The sequence below is a fragment of the Crinia signifera genome, chromosome 11 (genome assembly GCF_055691185.1).
Source record: "Crinia signifera chromosome 11, ASM5569118v1, whole genome shotgun sequence".
NCBI classification, from domain to species: domain Eukaryota; kingdom Metazoa; phylum Chordata; class Amphibia; order Anura; family Myobatrachidae; genus Crinia; species Crinia signifera.
The window spans coordinates 36,655,826-36,682,267 of record NC_139227.1 but is presented as its reverse complement, the minus strand read 5'-3'; the positions used below and the strand labels follow the sequence as shown (position 1 = coordinate 36,682,267).

Sequence of the window (26,442 nt, the reverse complement as noted above, 5' to 3'; positions counted from 1 at the left end):
ACTGACTGCAGCGTTGCTGTACACAAAGCAATAGCGTAACATAAAATGGCAGAAAGGCACAATGTATTATACACAAACTATAAACATCATTGATGTTGTAATAAAACTTAGAACCACATTTTTAAAAAAGTGCCTTGGTCACAAGGATGTATTTCTGAATGTATGTATGTATGTATGTATGTATGTGTGTATGTATTAAAGTATGTATAAAAGGTCTGTGAGTATAACATGGGAGGGATATTCTTTACACGTCTTAAGCCCCATACACACTAGGTGATATTCTGAACAATATTGCTCAGAAAGTGGTTTCTGGGGGATATTGTTCACAAGATAGTCTACTGTGTACACTCAATATCGTTAACGATGTGCGCTCCAGTGCTTCGTTAACTACATGCAGAACATAGTAATATAGCCAAGTGACCTCCATCTTTAGCGGGTCCCGATGACGGTGAATGAGATCGGTGTCCGATATCGCTCAGTGTGTACGGACAATATCGGGCGCTCACAGCCAGGGCCAATATGATTAACTATATCGGCCGTGGCCACCATCTGCTAGTGTGTATGATGCTTTAAACTATATAAAAGAAAAACACACAGCTAGTACACTCGGCCATTCATATCTCAGAAGGGTAAAAAGCAGCTTTTTATGGACCCTCATGCAATGCTCACTGCTTCATAGGAAACAATAGATGGTGCAAACGTCATTGCTTTTCCTCTGCTTTGACACAGTGCAACATTTTGTTGACATAGTTACATAGTAGGTGAGGCTGAATAAAGATTTGCGTCCATCTAGTTCAACCTATGTTTCTAATAGTTTATCCCTTGCTGTATAGTATGTTCCGATATTTTAAAGACAGATTATGTTTCTTATTTGTACCCATGGATGTTTTTAACCAATAAATGTTTATCCAACCTTATTTTAAACATATTTATTGTGTCTGCTGACACCACCTCTCCAGGAAGAGAGTTCCAAAGTTTGACTGCTCTGACTGTAAAGAATTTTTGGTACTTATGTAGTATCTGGGCTGCCGATTTTTTGATTGTATGCCTTAAGTTAAGGCATACAATCAGATGCGATGCGATGCGATATCGCATCGCATCGCATCGCATCGCATCCGATATCGGATGCGATGACCCGATTTTTCCATAGGAATCAATGTTAAAATGATTCCTATGGAAAAATGGGTCCTTTTCATACCCCTACTATCCAAGTGGGCATGGAGTTGGATATAAACCTGTGGCGAGCGTAGCGAGCCACCGAGCCCGAAGCGTGGCGAGCGAAGCGAGCCCCGCGAGGGGACGGTATTCGTCCCCTCGCGGGGCTCGCTTCGCTCGCCACGCTTCGGGCTCGGTGGCTCGCTACGCTCGCCACAGGTTTATATCCAACTCCATGCCCACTTGGATAGTAGGGGTATGAAAAGGACCCATTTTTCCCATTGAATTCCATGTTAAAATGGACTCAGTCCATTTTAACATTGATTCCTATGGAAAAATCGGGTCATCGCATCGCATCGCATCGAATCGCATGGTCGCATGCGATGCGATGCGATCTCCCGATCCGACCCGATTTAGAAATCGGCAGCCCAGATACTACATAAGTACCGAATTTTTTTCTTCTAGATGAACAAAATCTTTTTTCTTCTAATCTAAACTCGTGCCCTCGCGTCCTAGATTCCTTTCTAGTAGAAAAAAGGGTGTTTGACAGTTCCTTATATTGGCCCCTTTATACCTGTTGAGCATGTCCCCCCTTAAACATCTCTTCTCTAGTGTAAATAGTCCCAAATTGTATCCTTTCCTCGTAGCTTAAATTCTCCATTCCGCTAATAAGCTTTGTTGCTTTTCTTTGGATTTTTTCTAATTCTATGATGTCCTTTTTATACATGCTATGTTTTATCTTATGCCAGAACGATTTGGCCACAATTCCCCCAATTTCGATTCAATCTCGATCGATGGTATGTAAATTGGGCATGTTGAGATCCGATTCTGATCCGATGCGCGTCCCCGCTGGTCGTTTGTTCATTTTGCAGATCCTACCTGCTGCAGTCAGGATTTGAAAACGACCCCTTCAACTGGGTACAGATCAGCTCGTGATTGGATCGTATGTAGATCGTGAGCAGATTGCACGCTCCAACAAGATTCGCGACCTTTGTATGATTGTCTCACGATCTGAAAGCAATTGTGATCTTTCTGGTGTGTACCCTACCATAAGGGTTGATACATCTCACTTGACAGGTACAGAAAACCCCCAAAGAGACATGCAAGGTCTTCCTAAGGCTGCAATATGAAAATATTGTCTCAAAAATACCTAAAATCTCTATTGTGGTTAAATATGATAAAGGTTCCCATTAATATTCTTTAGACTGGTGTGGAACTACAATCACCACATTGCCAGGTCAGCCACTGCCTGGTACAGCCTGTAGGCATACCGCGGGTTTCTTCTGTTTTGATTGGACCTTTTCCATCTTCCACTTTGCAACTGTTGAGTGAAACTCTAGATTTAGTTAAAGCTGTTGTCATTGCCGTCCAAGTTAATAAACAGCGACTAGTTTCCATTAGATGCTTAATCCACTTAAGATTCTTGGAGATGATCTCGGTCTGACACAAGATATTCAGATGGGGATTCTGAGTTCAGGTTGCATCAGATCATGCAAACTTTTACATTTCCAACTCTTTCATTAACAGTAGTGATGTCCAAGAGTAAGAGAAAATGATAAAAAATTAGCATACGGATTAATAAGTAAATAATAATCAATGCAATCTGAGCTCATCTGCTGTCCTGTGGGGTGGGGCAGAATGTCAGGACCGTATTGATCACCTCATTTTAATGACGCAAATCATGTGATTTGAAAGAGCGGGTGCAGGCCACTTCCTGAGACACCCAGACATCACATCGGTCATGCTGAACATCCGGAGAGCAACTTGCGACCATATTAACTTGGAGGAGCCCAAAATCTCTTAGCTCTCAGTCAACTTTTCCCGCTGAAAATTTCTTTATCACTTAAATAAAGCAATTGGAGTGCCAGAACTGCATTGTTAGCAAACACTGTGGGTGTGTGCGATTTGAACATCTATGTGTGACCGAGTCCGAATCACGCCACGTTCCTCTGTGCTACATCTGCGACCTCGCACATGTGCATTTACTTAAGTCACAGCCAAATGTCTCTGGTACACTGCAAACTGCTTCTCACCCGCTGCGCTAGGCAACAAAGATGGAAGATTTCAGTTGTGCCATGTGGCTAAGTACGCCAAGTGTATGGGCACATCTGTAGTAAACGTACAAGACCCACACAGGTACAACACTTGCATGGTGACTTAAATATGGTATAGGGGATCGACCATGTCTAGAACAACAATCACTAGGTCGACACCTAAAAATGGTGGACATACCATAGATCGACATTGACAGAAGGTAAACACAAGCTTAATGTCAACACTCAGAACTTTGACAGGTTTTTCACGTTTTATTGGATGTCTATGTCGAGATGGACACTGTATAAAAGTGTACCACCACCCTCGCTATGCTTCGGGCACACAATTGTATTCATCAATGTCCACTTGGATAATAAAGTATGAACTAAGTCGGTCTTAAAAAAATTATGAAAAACTTGTGTAGACCGTTTGAGTGTCAACCATGTCTTGACATAGACATTGTCGACCCAGGTAACGGATCCCCTGCATAATATATTAATATTACAGATCAGCACAGAGGTTTTGCAGCAGGGAAGTACTTGTTGGCTGCTATCTGTATCAGGGAGTATGGCATCCCATTACTTTCCATACTGCAGAAATACACAGAGCCTCCAGGTGTCTGATACTCAGGTAATCCTTAGTGCTGCCGTTGTGCAGGAGCAGACGTAGCAACTGGGGGCTGGTGCTGAGTGAGCAGCATAGGTGTGATATGTCCAGAAAGTAGACAAAGGTCCTGCCTAACTCGCCCCACAGTGCTACCCTATAAACACTGCCACACCGCTCGCTCTCCCAGCCTGAGAGAAAGTAGAAAAACACACGCCTCCCTCCTGATCAAACTATGACAAGTATCTGACAGTAAGTACACAGTGTCCCAGAGCACTGCCTGCTACCCTGCCCCACTGGCAGCATTCATCTCCATGCAGAAGCATTTTAGCCAACAGCATAGAGAGCGACCGAGTGCTATGATTAATCTTCACAGTGACGGATGTGTACTAAGGCAGATTGACTCCGAGACATATTTACTTTGCAGATGTTGTATACTAAGAAGGAAGCAGCTGTAAATCCAATCACAGGAAGCCAGGTCGCTGTCTCAGTAACTCAGGTACTTGGCAAAGGAGCACCCCCTAATACCTGGATGTTGGTGCAACTCTCAGCGTGAACACATAGCTGAGATGCTCTGGGAGGGAGGGGGCTGTGTACAGTCTGCGGCTCTGGACACAGTGGGTGCTTGGCAGGCTTTGGGGCCTATGAATGTCCCCGGGGGAGCTGTTAAGGAGAATTTTAGCTCTCATGAAACTGGTCTGAGCCAAATCATGTCACAAAAATAGACATCCTATATTATGTCGCAGCGGGATCACACTTGATGGGTCACAAACCAAGGCTCTTGTTTGTTTTAGAAATTTTTACGGACCAACATCACAGTATTCAACCCTTGTGTCAAGTGGGAAGCAGGCCTGCGGAATCCTACTCCGCCTGTGTATGGGACATAGAGCAGAGATTAAGGATATGTAAAGAAGTTCTTCATCTTTCCGTCCTTAATTCTCTTGGAAATTATTATTTTTTGTACAGCTTTTATCAGTTCTCTTCTTCAGTGATGCCAAATACTTTGTACACTAATAGGGAGGGAGATCCCATGGCGCACTCTCTTGGGGAAGGGAGGGGGAAGGGGGTGTTACGCAGGGGAGGTTGGTCACCAAACCCTATGGGGGGGGGGCTACAAATCTCTGGGGATCAAACTGGAGAGAGAGAGGGCATGTGGTGTACTACTGTGTAAAATTATAGTGGTAAGTGAATGTGCGCTGACACCCTCCCTCTGAAACGGAAACCGTAACCGTGAGGTGTAGCGCACCTTCTTTATTTATATTAAGTGAGAAAGAGTGAATATATAGATAAAACGTTATTCTCCTTCTCTTACGTGTCTTCACCTCATCAGAGGCTCTCCATTATTGTAAATATGACTGAGACATAGACAAATAGAAATCCAAAATGGTATAATATTGTAGGGATAGACAGAGGTACTTGTGTACTTTCACGGCTCCCACGATGTGCATCGTACAGGGAAAAATAGCATTGCATGCGATCTGATGCGATGTCATTTTTCACAGAGATTATGGACATGAGTTGACATCATGTAAAATGCACCCCAAATGTCATTTTTCACACTGTACCACCCCCACTATCAACGCCAACACGAAGCGTGGCAAACGCAGCGAGCCCGCGTGGGGCGGCGGTACGCGTCCTACGACCTTTTCATACCCCACTATCCACGTCGGCGTGGAGTTGAGAATAGAAAGTGTGGCGAGCGCATCGAGCCACCGAGCCCGAAGCGTGGTGAGCCCCGCGAGGGGACACGGACACCTGTGAAGCCCGCGAGGGGACGCGGATACCTGTGAAGGTATCCGCGTGCGCTCGCCACGCTTCGGGCTCGGTGCGCTCGCCACACTTTCTATTCTCAACTCCACGCCGATGTGGATAGTGGGGGTATGAAAAGGTCGTAGGACGCGTACTGCCGCCGCTCGCCACGCTTCGGGTTGGCGTTGATAGTGGGGTTGGTACAGTGTGAAAAATGACATTTGGGGTGCATTTTACATGATGTCAACTCATGACCATAATTTCTGTAAAAAAATGACATCGCATCGCAATGCATAAAAACACGGGAAAATGGCATCGCATGCCATCGCGTGCCACTACATATAGCATGCGATGGCATGCGATGGGAGCCGTGAAAGTACACAAGTACCTAGACAGATTTATTCAAAAAATAGGGAAATACAATACATTTTGAAAAACAAGGGGTAATTTGAAATAAAAAGACCACATTATTGTGTCTCAATCTATTTAAGATGGAGGTTTACCAGATTGCGATGATAAAAACGCCTGTAGAAAGATCTTTCTCTCTTAAGGTGCCACTGGCTTTCCGGATCAACCAGGCCTTCAGGTGTCTCCAAAATCCACAATGGTGGGTCCCCCTCCAAAAAAGTTCCAGGTTACTGCAACGCGTATCGGAACTACCCTGTTCCTTCCTCAGGCAGTACTGCCTTAGGTTTCTATAGGTGCTACTGAATTATTAAACATGCCAAGTTAGTCTTTTAAGAACTAGGCCCTAATAGCCACCGCCACCTCCAGAGGCTAATGTTTTGTAAAGATTACCACAAAATGACACTTGCAAATGAGCTGTCTGGCGACCACTCATGTGCACTAGCAATTCCCTGTGCGAATCACATAAGCAATCACTCTATCCACTCAGCAGGGACGGTATCCAATCAGAGCTTCTGTCCCTTCAGGAGTTTAATACATTTCCCCCAATAAGATATTTCTTATTGTTGCAATGAGAAATTTAACTTATTGTGGGTTTAAGCAGGACATTGGTAAATGCGACCTATAGTAATACAACAGAACCAGTGTTAAATCTAATCGCCACAATGCATTAAACCAGTGAAAGCTGCCACATTGATATATGGTAACATAACCAGAAGAAAAAGAAGAAGTTGAACCTCAGCAGGCATGTACTAGATTTGCATAGCGCAATGCGAAAGAGAGCACCGTGACAATCTCTCCTGGCGAGATCGGACCCCCAGCAAACAGAACCTTCTATACAGTGCTGGTACCCAGCTCCGGGGACAGTAGCAGGTGGGGAGTTTGACTGGGACAGTGCACTTGTCAAACCGTAACGCAGGTGTCCTGAGGCGAACTCAGGGAGGACAGAAACCTCCCACGTAGAAGAAGGGCCCTTAGGACACATGCGTCTCATTAGGCTGCTTCATGGACTGTTTAGCTGATTGTGTTCGGTTTTGTATAAAAGCTCTACAAGCCCCTGATGTCAGCCCCCCAATGCAGACCAGACTATAGTACAAGGCGGCACAAAAACATTAATGTATTATTGATGCTTTGCTGGTTATCAGCTACTTGCCAATAAATTCCTATAACACTTGTAAAGGCCGAGCCCTCCACTGTGCCGAAGCCCGAGGAGCACATGGGTAAAGAAAAGTAATGAACTATTTATAAAGTGCCAGACTAATTTTGTATGCATGAACAAATAAATGGTGCACACTAAATATATATGCTAGACCTTTTAATATCTTGCTATATTGCATTTGAGGTTATTAGCATAGTAATGGCCATTAGTATCGGCTTGTCCACCGCGTCCAGGTTACCTCAATAGGACAAGTCCCTCAGCAGGTAGCACCTCATATGTCCAGGGTGTGCAGTTTAGGGCCCCTCCCCCTATGTACTATATATTGTGTATTCATACACACTGGAAGGAACTAGAGACGCCTTCCTCCTTAACTTGCACCCCACCCACCTGTCCCAAATTGATTTTAATTAGGTTGGAGTCCCAACATTCAAGACTGCACACCTCAGCTTGGCACTATGAGGGTAAGTCCTACTATACATATATGCTGAGTGTTGGTCTGTGGGACTGTGTTTGGGGCGCTGGGCTCTTTGGGCTGCTGTTGCTGGGCTGCTCCATGGCATCATATCGTATACTTTCAATCACCCCTTTAGTTTGTTTAATATATATGTAGCACCCTTCACATTTATTATTACTTCTTACCTTGGTAAGTCCTATCACATATAATTTCCCCTATCCCTTTTACTATCACTTTAATTTCACACTAATGTGATGCCATGGGGTGGTTCTGCTGGGCTGGCCTGGGGGGCCCTGTGCCCTGGACCTGTCCCAGAGTAGTGTTAGGGACTTGTCCTATTGAGGTAACCTGGACGCGGTGGACAAGCCGATACTAATGGCCATTACTATGCTAATAACCTCAAATGCAATATAGCAAGAGATTAAAAGGTCTAGCATATATATTTAGTGTGCACCTGCAAACTCCTCCTCCTGCTTGCTGCACTACAAGTCTCAGCAGCTAGCACCTCATATGTCCAGGGTGTGCAGTTTAGGGCCCCTCCCCCTATGAACAAATAAATGCACAGATTGCAGTCTGTGAAATACAAAACTTATTCCAATTACAAGCTGGCACAAATGGTAGAGCAGAAATGTAAAGGGATGGCCAGCAAACGCCAGGACAGGGTCCAGTTAGCGAGTGAGCCACATTTCTGCAGGAAAGGTTGGTACTCTAGAGAGAGAAAAACATATTCACGCTTTTACCGTAACGCTGATGACTACAGCGCTCCGATCATGTGCACGGGAAGGAGATTATAATATTTAATGTCTTTTCTTTTCATATTAGGCTCTTGGAATTATGTCACATTTGGAGAATTGAATTTTTCCATTGCAATCAGATTTTGGCTTCCTGTGCAGAAGATACAGTGGTTACTTATAATGAGCAGCCAAAAGACCAGTACAGGGAATAAATTTTGATCCCGTTTTATCTGGGAGAGTCTCCAAAATGCTGCTTTTAATATAAGATGTACAGCGCTTCAAAAACACTGCTTATAAAACACAGGCGGGAGCCAGGAATGCCCTGTGCAAACATTGGGGGAGCCAAAATTTCCAACCGTGCAAATGAAATGCGCTACCGGCCCGGCGCGTTACCCTAGCTAAGCAGAATCTCATAGCCACCTGGGCCGAGCGCTCAGCTCAACCGGTTGTGAAGGTCACCTGCCAGTGACGTTCGTATGAAGGTAATAACCTATACTGCCCCAAATATCACAGGTTCTTATGTAAAACCTCTTTCCCTACTAACAGATTGAAATGTTTTTATTTCTATTCTATCAGAGATCATAGGGTCCCCATTACACACCCTTGCTGTGCATATTCATTATTATCGGTTACCAAGTTATATATAAAGTCCTGAACCATTTGAGTTAATATCTTCAGTGAAATAACCAGCAAACCCCTTACAATGCAGACAGGGATGGGAATCTTTGGCCCCCTACACATCCGAGCATGCCCTGCAACTATTTTAGAATGGCCAAATAGCAAACTGTAGCAGAGCATGCTGGGATGTGTAATTCAACAACAGCTGGAGTGAAAAAGGTTTTCCATCACTGCTGTAAGAGAACAGTATAATGCTGACTACAATAAGCAAGCTGAGGTATGAGGTACAGATGACTACAATAATCAAGCTGAGGTAGGAGATACAGATGACTACAATAAGCAAGCTGTGGCAGGAGGTACAGATGACTACAATAAGTAAGCTGATGTATGAGGTAAAGCTGTCTACAATAAGTAAGCTGAGGTAGGAGGTACAGATGACTACAATAAGCAAGCTGAGGTAGGAGGTGCAGATGACTATAAGTAAGCAAGCTGTGGCAGGAGGTACAGATGACTACAATAAGCAAGCTGAGGTAGGAGGTGCAGATGACTATAAGTAAGCAAGCTGGGGCAGGAAATGCGAATGTTCAAAAATTCTCTGTAAAGTGCTGTGGATTATGTGTGCGCTATATAAGAGACTGTTAATAAATAAAAATAAAGCGGAACTCTTCTATGGACCCCACCATCACCCATCTGGCTGCGAGGCACAAGGCCTGGCGGTGACTTACCTGTGGTACTATAGGAGGAGTTTGAGGGTGTTCTTCGTGAGAAGCTCTTCACGGCCAGGCTCTGACCCCGTTGTTTTCTGCGCCAGGCAGTGCGGCACTTGGAATCAATGCTCTGCTTTATTCTATACCAGTCGGATTCTGTGATCCTGAATTTGTGGAAGAGGTGACCTGGGGACCGAGGAGATAGAGGGATCTTTGTTAATTGAAACATATTTCCATATTATTGTACTGTATATCTTATATCAGGGGTCCTCAAACGATTTGCTCTAGGACCCCATCAGACAATAAAAATAATGACAGGACCCCAGCAAGTCAGCAGACAGCACATACATGGCAGTATTGTGGAGGCACCACATGATGGGAGAGACAGACAGTCATCAGCCTGATGGTCAGCAACATGGAGTCACGACCCCATGCTGAGAAGGCCGGGACCCACAGTCTGAGAACCACTGTCCTATATGAATACATTTTCTAAGCGTATGAAAGCATCTATGCAAAACCATAAAAACATCCAAATAATGATGAAAGAAGTTGCACTTGATATTACGTTCAACATGAGGTTATATTTTCTGTGATTGTATTATATAACATTATGTCATTATCATGGTATAAGTGTCACACAAATTTACACTTGCACTAGCCACAGAAACCCCCAAATATTCTGGGTATGAACCACGGCTGTATAAATCTGTGTTCACTGTTATTCCACTACAAAATTATATAAGACTGAAGTATTTATCCCCTCTCCACAACCCATTACAGATGGTTATTTATGTATTTACAGTTTCTTATATAGCGCAGCAGATTCCGTCGCGATTTACAATTATAAATAACAGTGATTAAACAAACTGGGAAGTCACAGACCGACATAGAGGTAGGAGGGCCCTGCTCGCAAGCTAACTCAGGTTATGGTCTTTTAGTTCTACATTGTCTAGGTCTACAATCAAAAGGTCGACAACTAATGGTCAACGGGGTCGACATGGAAAATATAAACAAAGGTCAACATGCGTTTTTCACAATTTATTTTTATGTGTTTGTCGACATGGACTCCGTATATGTGTACCACTGCGCTCGCCATGCTTCAGACATGGTGCCTCACTGCGCTCAGCACATTATACTAATCTAAGTCTATGTGGATGTCAACCTTAATAAAAACTCATGTCGACCTTTTAACTAGACACTGAGGGGAAGATTTATGATCCGGCAGTGTGGGGCATATGCGCTATCCCCGTGCGCTAAAGCAGGGGATAGCACTTCACTACATCTATGAAACCCGCCGGCCGGGTACTTTACCGGCGGCGGTGTAAGGCAGGAGGCATAGCGCAGCTATGATATTTCGCACTGCGCGCCTGCCTCCTGCCTGATTTATGAATGGTCCGCATCGCTGACCGTTCCACCGCCTGCAACTATCAACTTCGACAGCTGCAGGCGGTGATGCCCTATGCCCACAGCAGGGACAGCGCTGTCCCTGCTGCTGGCTCTGAGCTGCGCTGGGGATCTCACGAGAGTAGCGAGATCCCACGCATGCCCAGTCAGCCGGCCGGGGGGAAGGAGGGGACATCGCCGAAGGGGGGAGTTAACTCTTCCCCGCTTCGTCCGGCAAGATGTTGATATATCTTGTCGGCGTCCCCTCCTGCTTCGCCTCGTTAATGAGGCGTAGCAGGAACTGTTATAGCGGCGCGTTTAGCACCGCTATAATAAAACTACCCCTAAATATCTAATGCCTGGATACCATTACAGACACTTGAGGCTTCTCCATCCGTCCTATATCTTCAGGAGAGCAGGACTGCCATCAGAAATAGTGGGGCCCAGGACTGACAAAATAGGCATACCTGGTGAGAACCCCTGGAATGCCTGGTGAGACCTCTGGTGTCGGCAGAACTGGGAAATGTGAACTTTGTTTATGACAGATTATACTTAATAGACTCTAGTCCTGGGCCCCCTTTCTGTATGGGCCCGGGACTGGAGTCCCCGCGTAACCCAACACACACACTTAGGAAAGTATACTAATTATTTTGACCAAAGTAAAAATAGGCATATCATTTTTTTATCACAAAAAAAAAAAAAAAGATTATTGGCAATTATCTGCGCTCACACGGAACGGCTGCTGGAGATCACACTAGAATAGGGCTACCAAACCCAAAAACATATGTATACAACAAAAGGAAGTGGATCCCTTCAGCGCTGTTCACAGGATTCTTTCTGAAAATATTTTTCAATAGGCCGTTCACATCCAGGGTACTCAGGCCACCAGGAAAAGAAAGAGAAATCTCTTGGTTACCATCAGTATACAGTAAACTCCAACTAGATGGTCAAACACCAATGACACTCACCCAGACTAGCTAGGAGAGGTTCACTTCAAGGTTTCTTTCTACACGATCACCAAAATATGTACTTTTGAAACAGGACTCACCTAGGGTAAATGCCCTATATGCATCCAAAGATTTCTTTTGCTGAGATGAAGCAGACTCTGGGACACTTGCAAGTTTTCAAAGTAAAAAGTTCACACTTTAATAGTAAAAAAGGACACTCCACATCTTCAAAACACAGCCTCGTCCTAAAACCCTCACCCGGAATGGGGGCTAGTCAGGGGCGGCGGGTCCACAGATGTTAAAAGGGCAGAAGATTGGGGTCCAGAATAAAATCCTTATTCTGGACCCCAATCTTCTGCCCTTTTAACATCTGTGGACCCGCCGCCCCTGACTAGCCCCCATTCCGGGTGAGGGTTTTAGGACGAGGCTGTGTTTTGAAGATGTGGAGTGTCCTTTTTTACTATTAAAGTGTGAACTTTTTACTTGGAAAACTTGCAAGTGTCCCAGAGTCTGCTTCATCTCAGCAAAAGAAACCTTTGGATGCATATAGGGCATTTACCCTAGGTGAGTCCTGTTTCAAAAGTACATATTTTGGTGATCGTGTAGAAAGAAACCTTGAAGTGAACCTCTCCTAGCTAGTCTGGGTGAGTGTCATATCATTTTTTTAGTCTGACCCTATGGGTCCAATTCAGATAAGAGAGAGGTGTGTCCGTCGAGCCGTTCTCACATCAAACTCGCACTATAAATTGTATTTGCACTCCAGCTCCAATCTTGCATTGCTTTTTTAGAGACAACTTGGTTCTCTTTGTGTGTAACCCCTCCTCAAATTACCACCAAATGGAATGCACTTCAAATTTTATCACGGTATTTACTTAAATGAAAAATAATTGCAAAAAAAAAAACCACACTGGGCAAAACCATGTTTCACTGCAGTTGGGGCCGATAGAACATGTGCAGAGGGCGTAGGTGTGGGTGGGGTGTGTTTAAACTAAAGAGGTTGAATATCTGTGGGCTACATGCACAAGCAGACTTTACCCTACACAGAAAAACTATAAATGTATTTGGACCCCTTGATTTGCAGCTTGGTGTGTTCAAGACACAAAATGACTATTTTTCGCATTACTGGATCTGGCCCATTAAGAGCGGATTTAAACTCCATTGTCAGCTGCTACGTGTCCGGACTCTCACTGTGCCTGAGCAATTTGTGACTGATTACAACCAAGACTTCTCACGCTGACTTTTACAATTAATCGGATATTAGGAAACCTGCATTATCCAAGGAACATCTGCATTAAATGGCAGAGTTTGTAAGGGAATTGTTGAGTTCAGCGAGCGGTTTTCTTATGTTAGGGACTTGGCCGCGCTGCGCTCCCCAGCATGCATGTACCATAGGAATCACTACCATAAGGGCGTGTACCCGTGAAAGCATCAACTTGCATAACAGAAATAAACTATTTGCCTGACAGCTCACTCTTTGGCAGCCTATAAACATATTCTTACATCTTAAGTTTGCATTTTTGCAAGCTTGAGAGAATTCATATGTTAGATGGGTTATTTTGGTAGGAGCTAAGGTCCTGGGGTGCCACATTAAATATAGAAAGCTGCCAACTCTCTCAGAACAAATGAGAACAGAAGGAACAAGTCAAGTGCAATTTAGCTCAATAGAATGTTATAAAAGTGCGTTCAGGCCTCTGCAGGGAGGCAATGGATTAATGGACGCGGTTATCATCCCCACATGCCATTAACGTGTGCATTCGCAAGCATGCACCATTAGGGATAAACTACATTTGTCAACAGCAAATAATGAAGATTGCACAGGGTGTACGGCTGCAAAGTGTTAATAAACATCACATTTAATTACTTCATGCTGGATGTACAAGTAGAGATGTGTATGCAATGCAAACACATGCAAAATACGCAGAGCCGTAATACCACCGCAGAATAAATGTTGGCGGGGAGAGCTGGCAGCGCAGTGGTACAAGATCTCTATCAGCAGATTTTATCTGGTCTGGTTGTCTGCATGGAGTCTGCTTTAAAATGTCCCACTAAAAATGGCCGCTGCCTTGGATGACACAGATGCTAGAGGTCTTATTGGATGGCAGTACATTACTAAAGACACAAATGCCTGTCTTCTGCTGTGCACCATATAACATCAGCGGTGAGTCACAGACAAATCAATTCAATCTCATCCTACCAATGGGGGTTCCAGAGCTGCTGACATACTACCGACCACAGGTTGCACTCCAAAATATATATATAAATGTATGATGTATAACAGAACCCAGGGTTATTAGTAAAAAAAAAAGGAAAAGTTAGTCTGTTACATGATTAACTATATTTTTAAACAAGCTTAAGAAAACAGAAAATCCCCTTAGAAGGTTGCAATGAAATGACGAATACTTTCCACATCAGATATATTCATCATTTGTATCTCAATTATTAAAATGTGTTGTGTTCCATTGTGCAGCCTTATTCTACAGGTATTTCGTTACAAGTGCTAATGGAAGATAACGAGTGGAGAGTCTTTCCTGTGTATTAGAAACCATAATTGTCAGGATTATTGTTGTACGATTACAATCCCAGACCTTGCAGAACGGATTAGCAGGATTCACCGGGAACCAGGAAATACGTGCAGGCTGGCAAAATGTTTGCATCCAGGTCCATGTGTAAAAATGTGTTTGGGGCCTTGAGCTACACTTCTTACAATGAGGCGGAAATGCGATAATAGGACATAGTGCAACGGAAATGGGATAATAGGACATAGGGCAACGGAAATGGGATAAGAGGACATAGGGCAACCTTATACACGAGACACCGGATAACTATAACCGATGGAAATGAATCTCCTTCTCCAGGCATTGCTGATGTAAGAGCCTGAGAAACGGACCAAGCTGCAAACTGGGCTCCAAGAGGTTTTATTACCCCCAAAATGACCGTGTCCCTTTCATTTCATGGTACAGTGTAGTCATTCCACAAACCCCAGTGGGACAGTAAATTAATACGGAAAAGCTTCAGCAGCTCAAACGACTTATATAAATGCTTTATGAGCCGTAACATTGCAAGATTATCTGCGCACGTTTCACTCATTAAACCTTCATTCTGAACATGGATAATGGATCAAAGATTTTTTTTGCACCCCAGATCCTCCTCCATTACAATCCTTTAATGAGGCACAATTATCTCCAGTATCCCGTGATGAAATCATAAAATGGGTCTGAGTTCATTCTGAAGTCTGCATTATAAGAAACAGGCTTTGTGCATTATGCCGTTGTACAGGACTGAAACCTTCACTAACATGACAAAACCCTGGACAGAAAGGAAGAACAAAAATCTGTTTTGATCTAATAGAGATATAGATCTAGCCAAACAACCGTCCTGCCAGCTAAGCCGGTTTTCATTTGCTGTGTTAACCCCTCACCGATGACATCCAGAATTTCTGGTGCTATCCATTCCATACAATGTCTATGACTGCAGGATCCATAACAACTTCCAGGTGTGCCCCAATATCCCCAGAGGCGGCAGCTATGGGACAGTACCTGGCTTACACATCAATAGGACAGAGAGCAGATTGCTGCGGAGACATCGTCATACGGAATATTGCAGTGTTTGCAGCTATTTAATCTACAGCGAGGCCAGCGCCATGGCAACGCATCGCAATTCAATCACTCTGTGTGTGTGTGTGTGCGCACTGTGGCCCAGATGTGGCACAGTAATTAAATCAGGAAAGTTTCATATAACAGCAGCTTTGTGACCACATCAGAATAAGGACCACAGAGTGGTGGCAATTGTACGCTGGTAACGCCTGCAACCATTCCAATTAGTGACACCCCCCCCCCCATGTCACTAATTCTGCAGATCAACTTTACAACAGCCTTATTCCAAACTCATTTACAGGTTGGGTCTCACTTGGGACCAAGATTATTTTGGATATTGGATTTTCCATAAATTGGAATATTTGCATACTATTTATTTTATTAACAGTTTCCGCACACATATTCCGCAGCGCTTTACAGAGAATATTTGAACATTCACATCAGTCCCTGCCCCAGTGGAGCTTACAGTCTATATTCCCTACCACATGTACACGCACACACAGACACTCTAGGGTTAAGTTTTGTTGGAAGCCAATTAGCCTACCAGTATATTTTTGGATTGTGGGAGGAAACCGGAGTACCCGGAGGAAACCCACGCAAGCACGGGGAGAATATACAAACTCTACACAGTTAGGGCCATGGTTGGAATGGAAACCATGACCTCAGCGCTGTGAGGCAGTAATGCTAACCATTACACCATTCGTACTGCCCAACTATACTATAATGAGATCTCTTGGGGATGGGACCCAAGACAAGTCTAAACACTAAATGTATTTATTAATAACATATACCATATACACATAGCATGAAGGTAATGTTATATCATATTTTGAATACACTTTGTGCATGCAACACAACTGTGTACATTGAACCATCAGAAAACAGAGGTGCCACTGTCTCGGTCACACACAAAAATGTATTTTGGAATATATTGGGATATTAGCTTTTAGTTGCTGCAGGGACTATGATAGTTGTAGGTCTCTGTACAAATACATTTTATATATATATATATATATATATATATATATATATATATATAACACTCCCCCCCCCCCCCCCCCCCCTCTCAAACCACTGAGTGATGGTCTGGACTCCTTAACCTGGGGGGTAAGTGTACTGCATATTATTATTATTATTATTATTATTATGGACCAGGCACCAGTCTAACATTATTTATGGTTGGAGTGGCGCCCCATCTCCCTAATCTATATATATATATATATATATATATATACACACACATATACACATACAAGTGATATTGACAAATTGTTTTACTGTGGATCTTTAATACATTGTGGAAAAATTCAAATGGAACCTTCCACCGCTTAATATTCTAAATCATCGTTATTTTTCAACCGATTATACCACTGAAGAAGTCGTAAGGCCGAAACTCATAGGCTATGGGTTCCTCAACTGCAATCTAAATGACCAGAATACAAATGAATGATTCATGTTTTTAATGTCTATTTCTAATTGTTTTATACATTGTTTTATGAATTAAATTGTAATTGTCATAAGTGTGTGAGAGCCATCAGCTCACTCTCATTATTTCCATGTCCAGTCTTTTCACCGCCACGAACAGGGAGGCTCATTTCTATTAGGGCACTGTGAGGGCCGTATTCCTGTTCTACATGAGTTGCAGAGCTCACAACACAGCTTCCTCATTGAAGGGAATTAAGGTAAGGGGTTTCTGCAATGTCAATAAACACTTCAAGATTTGTACAGTGCACTGAAATCATGTATCCGTAAATACAATAAAGGCGGATTACAATATCAGACAATAGGCTGAGTTACATGATGCTGGCCACGTTTCGGATTTCAGGGCATCAGTAAAAGAAAATGACAGTCTGATGTATGTACATAGAAGAAAGCGTAAAAGGCAGATGGGGACATAATTCCGGAGCCTCGCGAGAAGATGCTTCCAGCTGTAACCAAAGCAGGGGTTTATTTTTTAATACGCTTCTCACGGCATGCTCGAAAAAGACAGAAACATGTAACTGCGCCAGCCTGTGTGGGATGACTTACAGTAAGGGATAACAACCAAGCCAACATAGGCTTATTGTATGGTGTCAGCCTGTGCGCTGCCCAACTCCTTTCAGAGTTAGTGATTTGTCTTTAGGCCCCAGCGCTGGTCCGCTGGCTGGCTGCTATATAATAATTACTGAGTGATGAAAGCACCGGTCATGTAATGCACTGTGCTGGCCCAGGGGCTTCCTCGCCGACAGTACTGTATATCATTAGACATGAAGTACAATGTCAGACTCTCAGGAAACAGCTTTATACATTCTGCAGAGATGACAGGTGAGGGACATGGGTTTCAGCTTACCTGGCATGGAAATTCAATTTATTATTATTATTCAATAGTACATATAATTTATGTGTAGATGTCATTTGTTACATTAATGGTTACTATTTGTGCCATTAGTGTTACACCCCATATCGCAAATGTTTCAAGCTTAGTGTTTAAAGTGTGTTGCCCTGGACTTCGCACCAAGGGACCGTGAGAGACTCTTATTATATGCACTGCATGCATTTCTACCCACTCTTCTGTGTGTGCCAAGCTCCCGCCCGCTGCGATACTTCTGGTAAATGTAGCTTAACATGACATTACATGTGTTAGCAAATAATTGTATAACAAATAGCAATATGTATTTTTAAATGCACACAGAGTTGCAGGGCTTACTTGGCGCTGCAAAGAATGTGCCGGTGCTGACGGCCGTCTCAGAAAACTCCTGGGTCGCGCCTGCATTTTCCCTGATCTGCTTAATTCCTATAGGAAAGGGAGACTGCGCTCATAGGATAGGTTTCCCTTTTTCCACCATGGATGAGTTCAAATGATCAAGGACAATGGAGACTGTTGCAATATAAAAGCAATAATTTGCAATTTATTTAAACATTAATTATAGATATTAAAAAGAAAATAGGCGGCCACCTATAGCATTTCATGTACTAGTACATTATATACACAAAAAAGAAAAAACATCAAAAAAAATATATATATATATATACATATAAAATATATATATAATGAAAATATTAATTAAATGGAATGTGATACTTTGTAGAGTGGGGAAAGCAGATGTTATTCCACACTAGATATTTATAATTGGAGGCGCCGACTTTGGCCCGTTAATTGTAAAAAAGTCAAATTGGCCACATGCGGTGAATTTATATAAGGAAATATTCCCTCACCAAAGGACAGTTAGTAACTGGGGTTTATCTGTAATTGCGTGCATTTAGCACATAAATCTTACCCTTGATCCAATGGTGGCAGTGACGGAGTGTCCCGCTGGGAGGGGGGTCAGCGTACCGGTCCGGGCGTTGGAGGCAGCTCACGGGTCTCTCACTCCCGCTGCTGCTGGCTTGTGGACAGACGCTGGCGGCAATGAACCTCGCACGTTTGCCATACCTCCTCCTCCCGGCGTTCTCCTGATCTGTGTTGCTTGGGCTGCGGCTGGATGAGCACAGGTTGTGCAGTCCGTGTGTGACACACTGTGAGTAGATGGCGTCCACAGGGTGTCGGAATATCTCGGGCTGTTTCGGCACTCCAAGGAGGATGGCTGGGTCCAATTTTCTAACGCGTTTCGCCCAACTGGGGGGCTTTTTCAAAGAATATATATATATAAATTCACCGCATGTGGCCAATTTGACTTTTTTACAATTAACGGGCCAAAGTCGGCGCCTCCAATTATAAATATCTAGTGTGGAATAACATCTGTTTGGAAGTCCCGTGGCTTTCCCCACTCTACAAAGTATCACATTCCATTGAATTTATATATTCATTAGGTACTTGTGTATTATAGCGGCGCCCCCGATGTACATCGTACGATGAACGTATCGTATCGCATCGCATGCCATGTACCCGATGGCATGCAATGCAACGCGATTTTGACCCCCTATACGATTAAAAATCGTATAAGCACCCTAAAGGGTGCTTTTGAGCACCCTAATGGGTGCTTACAATGTTAAATGCACCCCCCCCCACTATAAACGTGAACCCGAAGCGTGGCGAGCTCAGTGAGCCACCGAGCCCAAAGCGTGGCGAGCGCAGCGTGCCCCGCGAGGGGACGCGGATACCTTCACAGGTAAACGCGTCCCTTCGCGGGCTTCACAGGTATCCGCTGCGCTCGCCACGCTTCGGGCTCGGTGGCTCGCTGCGCTCGCCACACTAATCTATTCTCAACTCCACGCCGACGTGGATAGTGGGGGTATGAAAGGTCGTAGGACGCGTACCGCCGCCCCACGCGGGCTCGCTGTGCTCGCCACGCTTCGGGTTCACGTTTATAGTGGGGGGGGGGGGGGGGGGGCGTGGGGGTGCATTTAACATTGTATGCACCCATTAGGGTGCTTAACATAGTATAAGCACCCATTAGGGTGCTTATACAATGTTTAATCGCATCGCATCGTATGGCATTGTATGCCATGTACAATGGCATACAATTAAAAAATTGTATGCCATCGTACACTAACCAACGACATCGCGTCGCATCGCATACCATCGCATGCGTTATGGTATACGATGCGATGGGCGCTGCCAAAATACACAAGTACCATTCATTATATATATTTTTTATATGTATATATATTTTTTGATGTTTTTTCTTTTTTGTGTATATAATGTACTAGTACATGAAATGCTATAGGTGGCCGCCTATGTTCTTTTTAATATCTATAATTAATGTTTAAATAAATTGCAAATGATTGCTTTTATACTGCAACAGTCTCCATTGTCCTTGATCATTTGAACTCATCCATGGTGAAAAAAGGGAAACGGTACTTGTTTCCTAGCGCGGCCACACCGATTTCCATCGGCGTGGTCGTGTCGGAAAAATCGCGTCGGTTGCATCGCATGCGATGCGACCGACGCAATTTTTTTATTGAATCAAATGTGAATAGGGTCCCTGGGACCCGATTTTACATTGGATTCAATGTAAAATATTCCCTAAACCCCCAATTTTACACCGTAAACCCCACCCCACGATTGACGCCAACCCGAAGCGTGGCAAGCGCAGCGAGCCCGCGAGGGGCGGCGGTGCGCGTCCTCCGACCTTTTCATTCCCATACTATCCACGTCAGCGTGGAGTTGAGAATATAAAGTGTGGCGAGCGCAGCGAGCCACCGAGCCCGAAGCGTGGCGAGCGTAGCGAGCCCCGCGAGGGGACGCGTATTACTTCACAGGTATACGCGTCCCCTCGCCAAGCTTCGGGCTCGGTGGCTCGCCACACTTTATATTCTCAACTCCACGCCGACGTGGATAGTAGGGGAATGAAAAGGTCGGAGGACGCGCACCGCCGCCGCTCGCCACGCTTCGGGTTCACGTCAATTGTGGGGTGACGACGGGGACATATATAATGTGAAATGGGTCATATTGGCCCATTTCACATTTTTTACTATGTGAGATGGACTTAATCAAGTCCATCTCATCGTTTGCCATTATAATGGCACAAGACCGACGCGATGCTCCCGATTTCAATGTAAAAAAATATTGTAACATTGAAGCCTATGGCAAAATCGCGGGCATCGCGTCGGTCGCGTCGGGGCCAATGTTAATGTTCGCGACCGACACGATGCCCGCGATTTTCCCTTTGCCGGCAAAACGGACCTGATTTCAAAGGAAATCGGGTCCATTAACTTAAAGGTACACGATGCCCGCGATTGTGGCCGTGCTAGGAAACAAGTACCAGGGAAACCTATCCTATGAGCGCAGTCTCCCTTTCCTATAGGAATTAAGCATCTTTCTCTGTATATTTCCAAGGTCAATCCGTGGGCATATGGAGTCTTTTGCACTGACACTAGTACAATTTTTAAGAACTGCAGCTAAATAATATAATAAATAGTAATATATTGAATAATAATAAATATATATATTTTTTTCCGTGTGTATGGTCAATTAGCAACCAATCTTCCCCTGTTTTTCAGGGGATATTCAGTATTTTCCCTGATCTGCCCTGAAAACGCCTGGGACCCTCCTCCGAATGCCAGCCGCCTGTCAATCAACCTGCGAACGGGCTGCAAAGAATAGCAGTCGCAGGCTTTCTTCGCACACTGGGGAAGTGGGAAGAAAGCCTGCAACGGCTAATCGCAGGCTTACAAGTTACATCTGCCCCCCCCCCCCCCCCTGCAGTGCACATGGGTTTGTCGTCCATTTGAGAAGGAATTTGCTTTTGCGAATGAACCAGAATAACCCCCACTGTGTATCGTGCGCATTCACAGTCTTTTTAATTTTTAGCCCTGTATTCAGGTCTGAATCAGCCCCCTGACATGGCAGGGGCTAGCAGTCTCCAAGACCACTTGGCTGAACGGCACCAGTCCCATCAAAGGGGTGTGCAGCTATTTCAGTTAGCCCCATGCACTGTGGGTTTGGCATACAGTACACATGGAATGGAGGGGACACTGTTCTAGCAGTCAGTTTAGATTGATGTATTACTGTATCCTGCGAGCCATGCTTGGAATCCTGTTGGAGAATTTGATTAATAAATCATGACAACCGCACTATAAATACTACTATGCCCATCCTCCTATGTCACTCAGAAAGAATCCCCTAAAAAAAAAAATCTGGGTGTTATTTCTATTCATCGGTGAACTGAGCAGAATTCATGCACCATCGTCCTGGCGGTTTCTGTCCAGCTTCCAGCACAGCAATTGGGAAGTACAGACCAGGAGGGCAGACAATGTCCCTTCTCACAGTTACACAAACCACCATTAGAAACTGCGCATGAAGTCTATTCTTTTCTAATGTACAATTAATTAGTAATTATTTCTAAAACTGCCAATAAAGATAAAATGTCACCAATTTAGACTTTTCACTGTGCCACAATTCTACATGGACAGTCCTTGGAGTTTCTTGTCACGTTCACGGTGTCCTGGGAAATATCCCAGGATTATCACTCTGTGCTGCTCGGATCGTTCCAGGGACTCAATTACACAATCACAAACATGCAAGAGAGGGAATGGGCCAAGGGTCTGGGAAATGAGGGCACATTAACTCGTCACGCCCTAAGGCAGCACAACTGCCGATCATGGTCCAAGATATGGCATAAGCGACAAGTACTGCATGAATGGGCAGAACGTATTGGAGTTTAGACAATGAGAAGTGTGAGGGAAGGGCAGCAGACATTGGTCTACCTAGACACAAATGTCTTAGGGATAGATTTATCGATCTTCAAAAAGTGATAAAATGGAGAGTGATAAACAACCAGCTCCAACCTGTCATGTTACAGGCTGGGTTGAAAAATGACAGGTAGGAGCTGATTGGCTGGTTGTTTATCCCTCTCCATGTTATCACTTTTTGAAGCTTGATACATCTGGCCCTTAGTGGGTAAAAAGATGGTACATAGGACATTGGAACTAGAAAAAATACAAAACATGTTGGCAATATAGATGGTAACAGTGAGCGTTTGAAACAGGACAAAAACAATACAGTGAGTAATAAGTAAGGGGAGATATTGGGAAACAAATAGGTCTAATGCAATGATAATATACTGGTAAGCAGCATGAAGGGCACAATGCTGCTTATATAGACCTCAAAACAGCATCAGACAGCGGTCCCCAACAATCAGGCAGTAGACCCCTATTAATGCTTCCCCGCTTAGCGCCTGAGAAATAAATCTGTTTGGCAGCACAGATACCATGAACAGCCAGTCCTGGCAGGACACCGAAAAATGGCTAATAAAACACTGACAACACAAACGGAACAAAAACAACGAGAACAAGAAGTATTGTTTTCCTGTAAGAAGTCACAAATGGCAATGTTATGCTGGTATAATTAATACTGGCCATTTAATGAATTTCTAACTACACAGTTCTGGTGGGAATGGAAAAATAAGAGCCCAGGCATGCATTAGGAGACATCGTACCCTGTTCAAGATGCGCTCTGCTCAAGAAAGGCTCCCAATTAAAGAGACAAACAAAAGTGGATCTGTGAGAACGGACATGTGTGCTTTAATCCATCATTTTACAGCTGAATTACTTCTCTCAAATAAACAGGACATAAATGTTTAATGGTTATGAAAATAAATGGGAAAAAATGTGCATATTAAAAGGAAAATGTAGCTTTGCAGCAGCTTTTGGCCGACTTTCTGTTTGGCACGACGACCATTGCATGCTTTGTGGATTTCGCACCAGAGGGGCACTGGTGGGAGTGCCCGCCTTGGGGGTAACTGCAGCATGATATAGCAATACAAACTCCTGGTAATCTTCCCTGGAACGGACGCCGGCCCTAAGGGGGGGGGGGTTTAGCGGAAAGTAGAGTAATGTAGGGGCACAGCCAATAACAGCTCCCATTGCTGCTAGTGTATGTCCAATACCTGATATGGGGACATCTACTAAATAGGGATAGAAATAAATCACTATTATATTTCATAACAAAGGCAATTTGACAACAAGAAGTGGCTTTACTAGGATTTAAATCACATGATTCTCAGCCTTCTACATGCCCCACATACAACCTCTGGGAATCTTACTTAAAGTTAAAAAGAAACCAAGTTAACCCCTTCCCGACATTTGACGTACATTTACGTCATGGCCGGGAAGCACTTCCCGACACATGGCGTAAATGTACGTCATGGCTTTAAACTGTCACCGCGTCTATAGACGCGGTGACAGTTTCAACATGTCTGCTGTCCCTGACAGCAGACATGTCCGTGCATGCCCCGGGGGGGCTGCGATGCCGCCCCCCCGTCGGCGATCGCTGTGATTGGCTGTTCAGTGTGAACAGCCATTCACAGCGTTTTCCTGTGTCACCGGCGAATAACGTTCGCCGGTGACACGGGATCAGAGGTGATTGGTGCTGTAAAGTACAGCACCAATCACCGCGGGGTGTAAGGGTGACACTGGTGTCACCCCACCTCACCCCGCCCGCCCCCAAAGGCCGTGATTGGTCCGTCGGACCGACGGACCAATCACAGCCAAGGAGGGGGATTTAAACTAACGGTGACTGCACTGCAGACGCCATTCCGGTCTGGAAAGCGTGCAGTGCGGTCACCGTACCCCCCTGCCGCCATACTGACCAGAACCTTGCTGCCTGCAATACTTACTTGATCGCTGCTGATTGATTACTGGATCCTGTTCAATAATTGTGCCTGTGAAATTGTGCTGCTGCACTGTATTAGCTAGATAGATAGAGAGATAGAGAGATAGATAGAGAGATAGATAGAGAGAGATAGAGAGAGATAGAGAGAGAGAGATAGAGAGAGATAGAGAGAGATAGAGAGAGATAGAGAGAGAGATAGTGTCAGAGAGTGCTATATTTTGTGCTGCTGCAGTGTGATATAGTTATAGATAGAGAGAGAGAGATAGAGAGAGAGAGATAGAGAGAGAGGCCTACTGACAGAGTGCTATATTTTGTGCTGCTGCAGTGTGATAGTTATAGAGAGATAGAGAGAGAGAGATAGAGAGAGATAGTGACAGATTGTGCTATATATTTTTTATATAACTGACTGCTGCCCCCTCCTTTTGTGCTGATCAGTATAAATTAACTGATCAGTAACTTTTTGGGGGCGCAGGTTTTTTTTTATATATAGATATACCTGTGAGTGCTGCTGCTGCAGTGTCATAGAGTGTTAGATAGTGTTAGATAGTGAGAGATAGAGAGATAGAGAGAGATAGTGATAGAGAGTGCTAAATTTTGTGTCTGCTGTCCCCGCCTTTTGTGCTGATCACTATATCTGAGGTGATCAGCAACTTTTTTGGGGGTACAGAGGTTTTTTTTTTTTTATATATACCTGTCAGTTGCACCAAAGGTTGTGCACCTGCTGCACCTCACTGGTAATCAGTGTCGCATCACTGATCACCTTTTTTTTTTGTGTGTGTGCTGTGGGGTATTTTTTTAATTTTTTTTTTTACACACACTGTGATTTTGTGGGTGTCCTGTGGCCGCTGTGCGCTGATCAGTGACGTACATCACTGATCATCTTTTTCGGCACAGGGTTGATCTATTTTTTTTTTTTTTTGATCAAATTCCTGTTGCCTTTGAGCGCTGTTCAGTGACAGACGTTACTGACCAACATCTGTGCTCAATTTTTGGCGCAGGACCTTTTTTTTTTTTAACCCCTTCCTTTTTTTTTTTTTAACCCCTTCATTTTTTTTTTTTTTTTACCCCTTCATTTTTTTTTTTTTTATTGGTATAAAGCATTTTTTTTTTTTTTCTGCACTACATACACACTACACACTACATACCCCCCGGATTGAAATAAAGTTTGTGCCCCCCCCTACACTATACACGTGTTGAAACATTTCACTACCGGTAACACAAAAATACAAATGGCATCCCAAATGTCCTCCCAAATGTCCTCCCAAATGTCCTCCCAATCATCCAGGAGAATGTATTCAGTGGAGGAGGCATATGCCATGCTTGCTTCTGACTCTGACACAGGCAGTGATGCAAGCGGGGAATTTGAAGGATTTGCCTTAAGCTCCTCTTCCTCCTCTGCTGATGAGGGACCCCCTCAAAGACGCCCCCGTAGATCAGCTGAGATTCCCCCCCCAATAATTGATCTAGTATGGACCCCACCACCAGACAATTTTGAGCCCCAGGTTCCTGAGTTTTTGGGCATGCCAGGAATCCAATTTGATTCCACAGGTCTCAGAGAAATTGACTTTTTCAAATTATTTTTCTCTGATGATTTTATAAATTTAATGGTGGACCAAACTAATTTATATGCCCAGCAGTTTATTGCTCAAAACCCCACGTCATCATTTGCTAGGTGGACCCCTGTAGATGCAGTAGAGATGATGACGTTTTGGGGTCTGGTGTTTCATATGGGCATAGTAAAAAAGCCAGAAATTAGGCAATATTGGAGTACAGATGTTCTGTACAGTACTCCATTTTACCGTATGGCCATGCCCCGGACTCGATTTGAGACAATTCTTAAATTCATACATTACACCGATAATGCACA

General features: G+C 44.1%; 1 protein-coding gene across 1 annotated transcript in view; it reads right to left on the bottom strand.

Moving 5' to 3' along the window:
- BANP (BTG3 associated nuclear protein) overlaps positions 1-26,442 on the bottom strand; it is a 441,607-nt gene that overhangs the window by 191,827 nt on the left and 223,338 nt on the right. Inside the window, exon 8 of the mRNA XM_083165122.1 lies at positions 9,637-9,804. Coding sequence (XP_083021248.1) covers positions 9,637-9,804 — 168 coding nt within the window. The remainder of the gene's footprint in view (positions 1-9,636; positions 9,805-26,442) is intronic.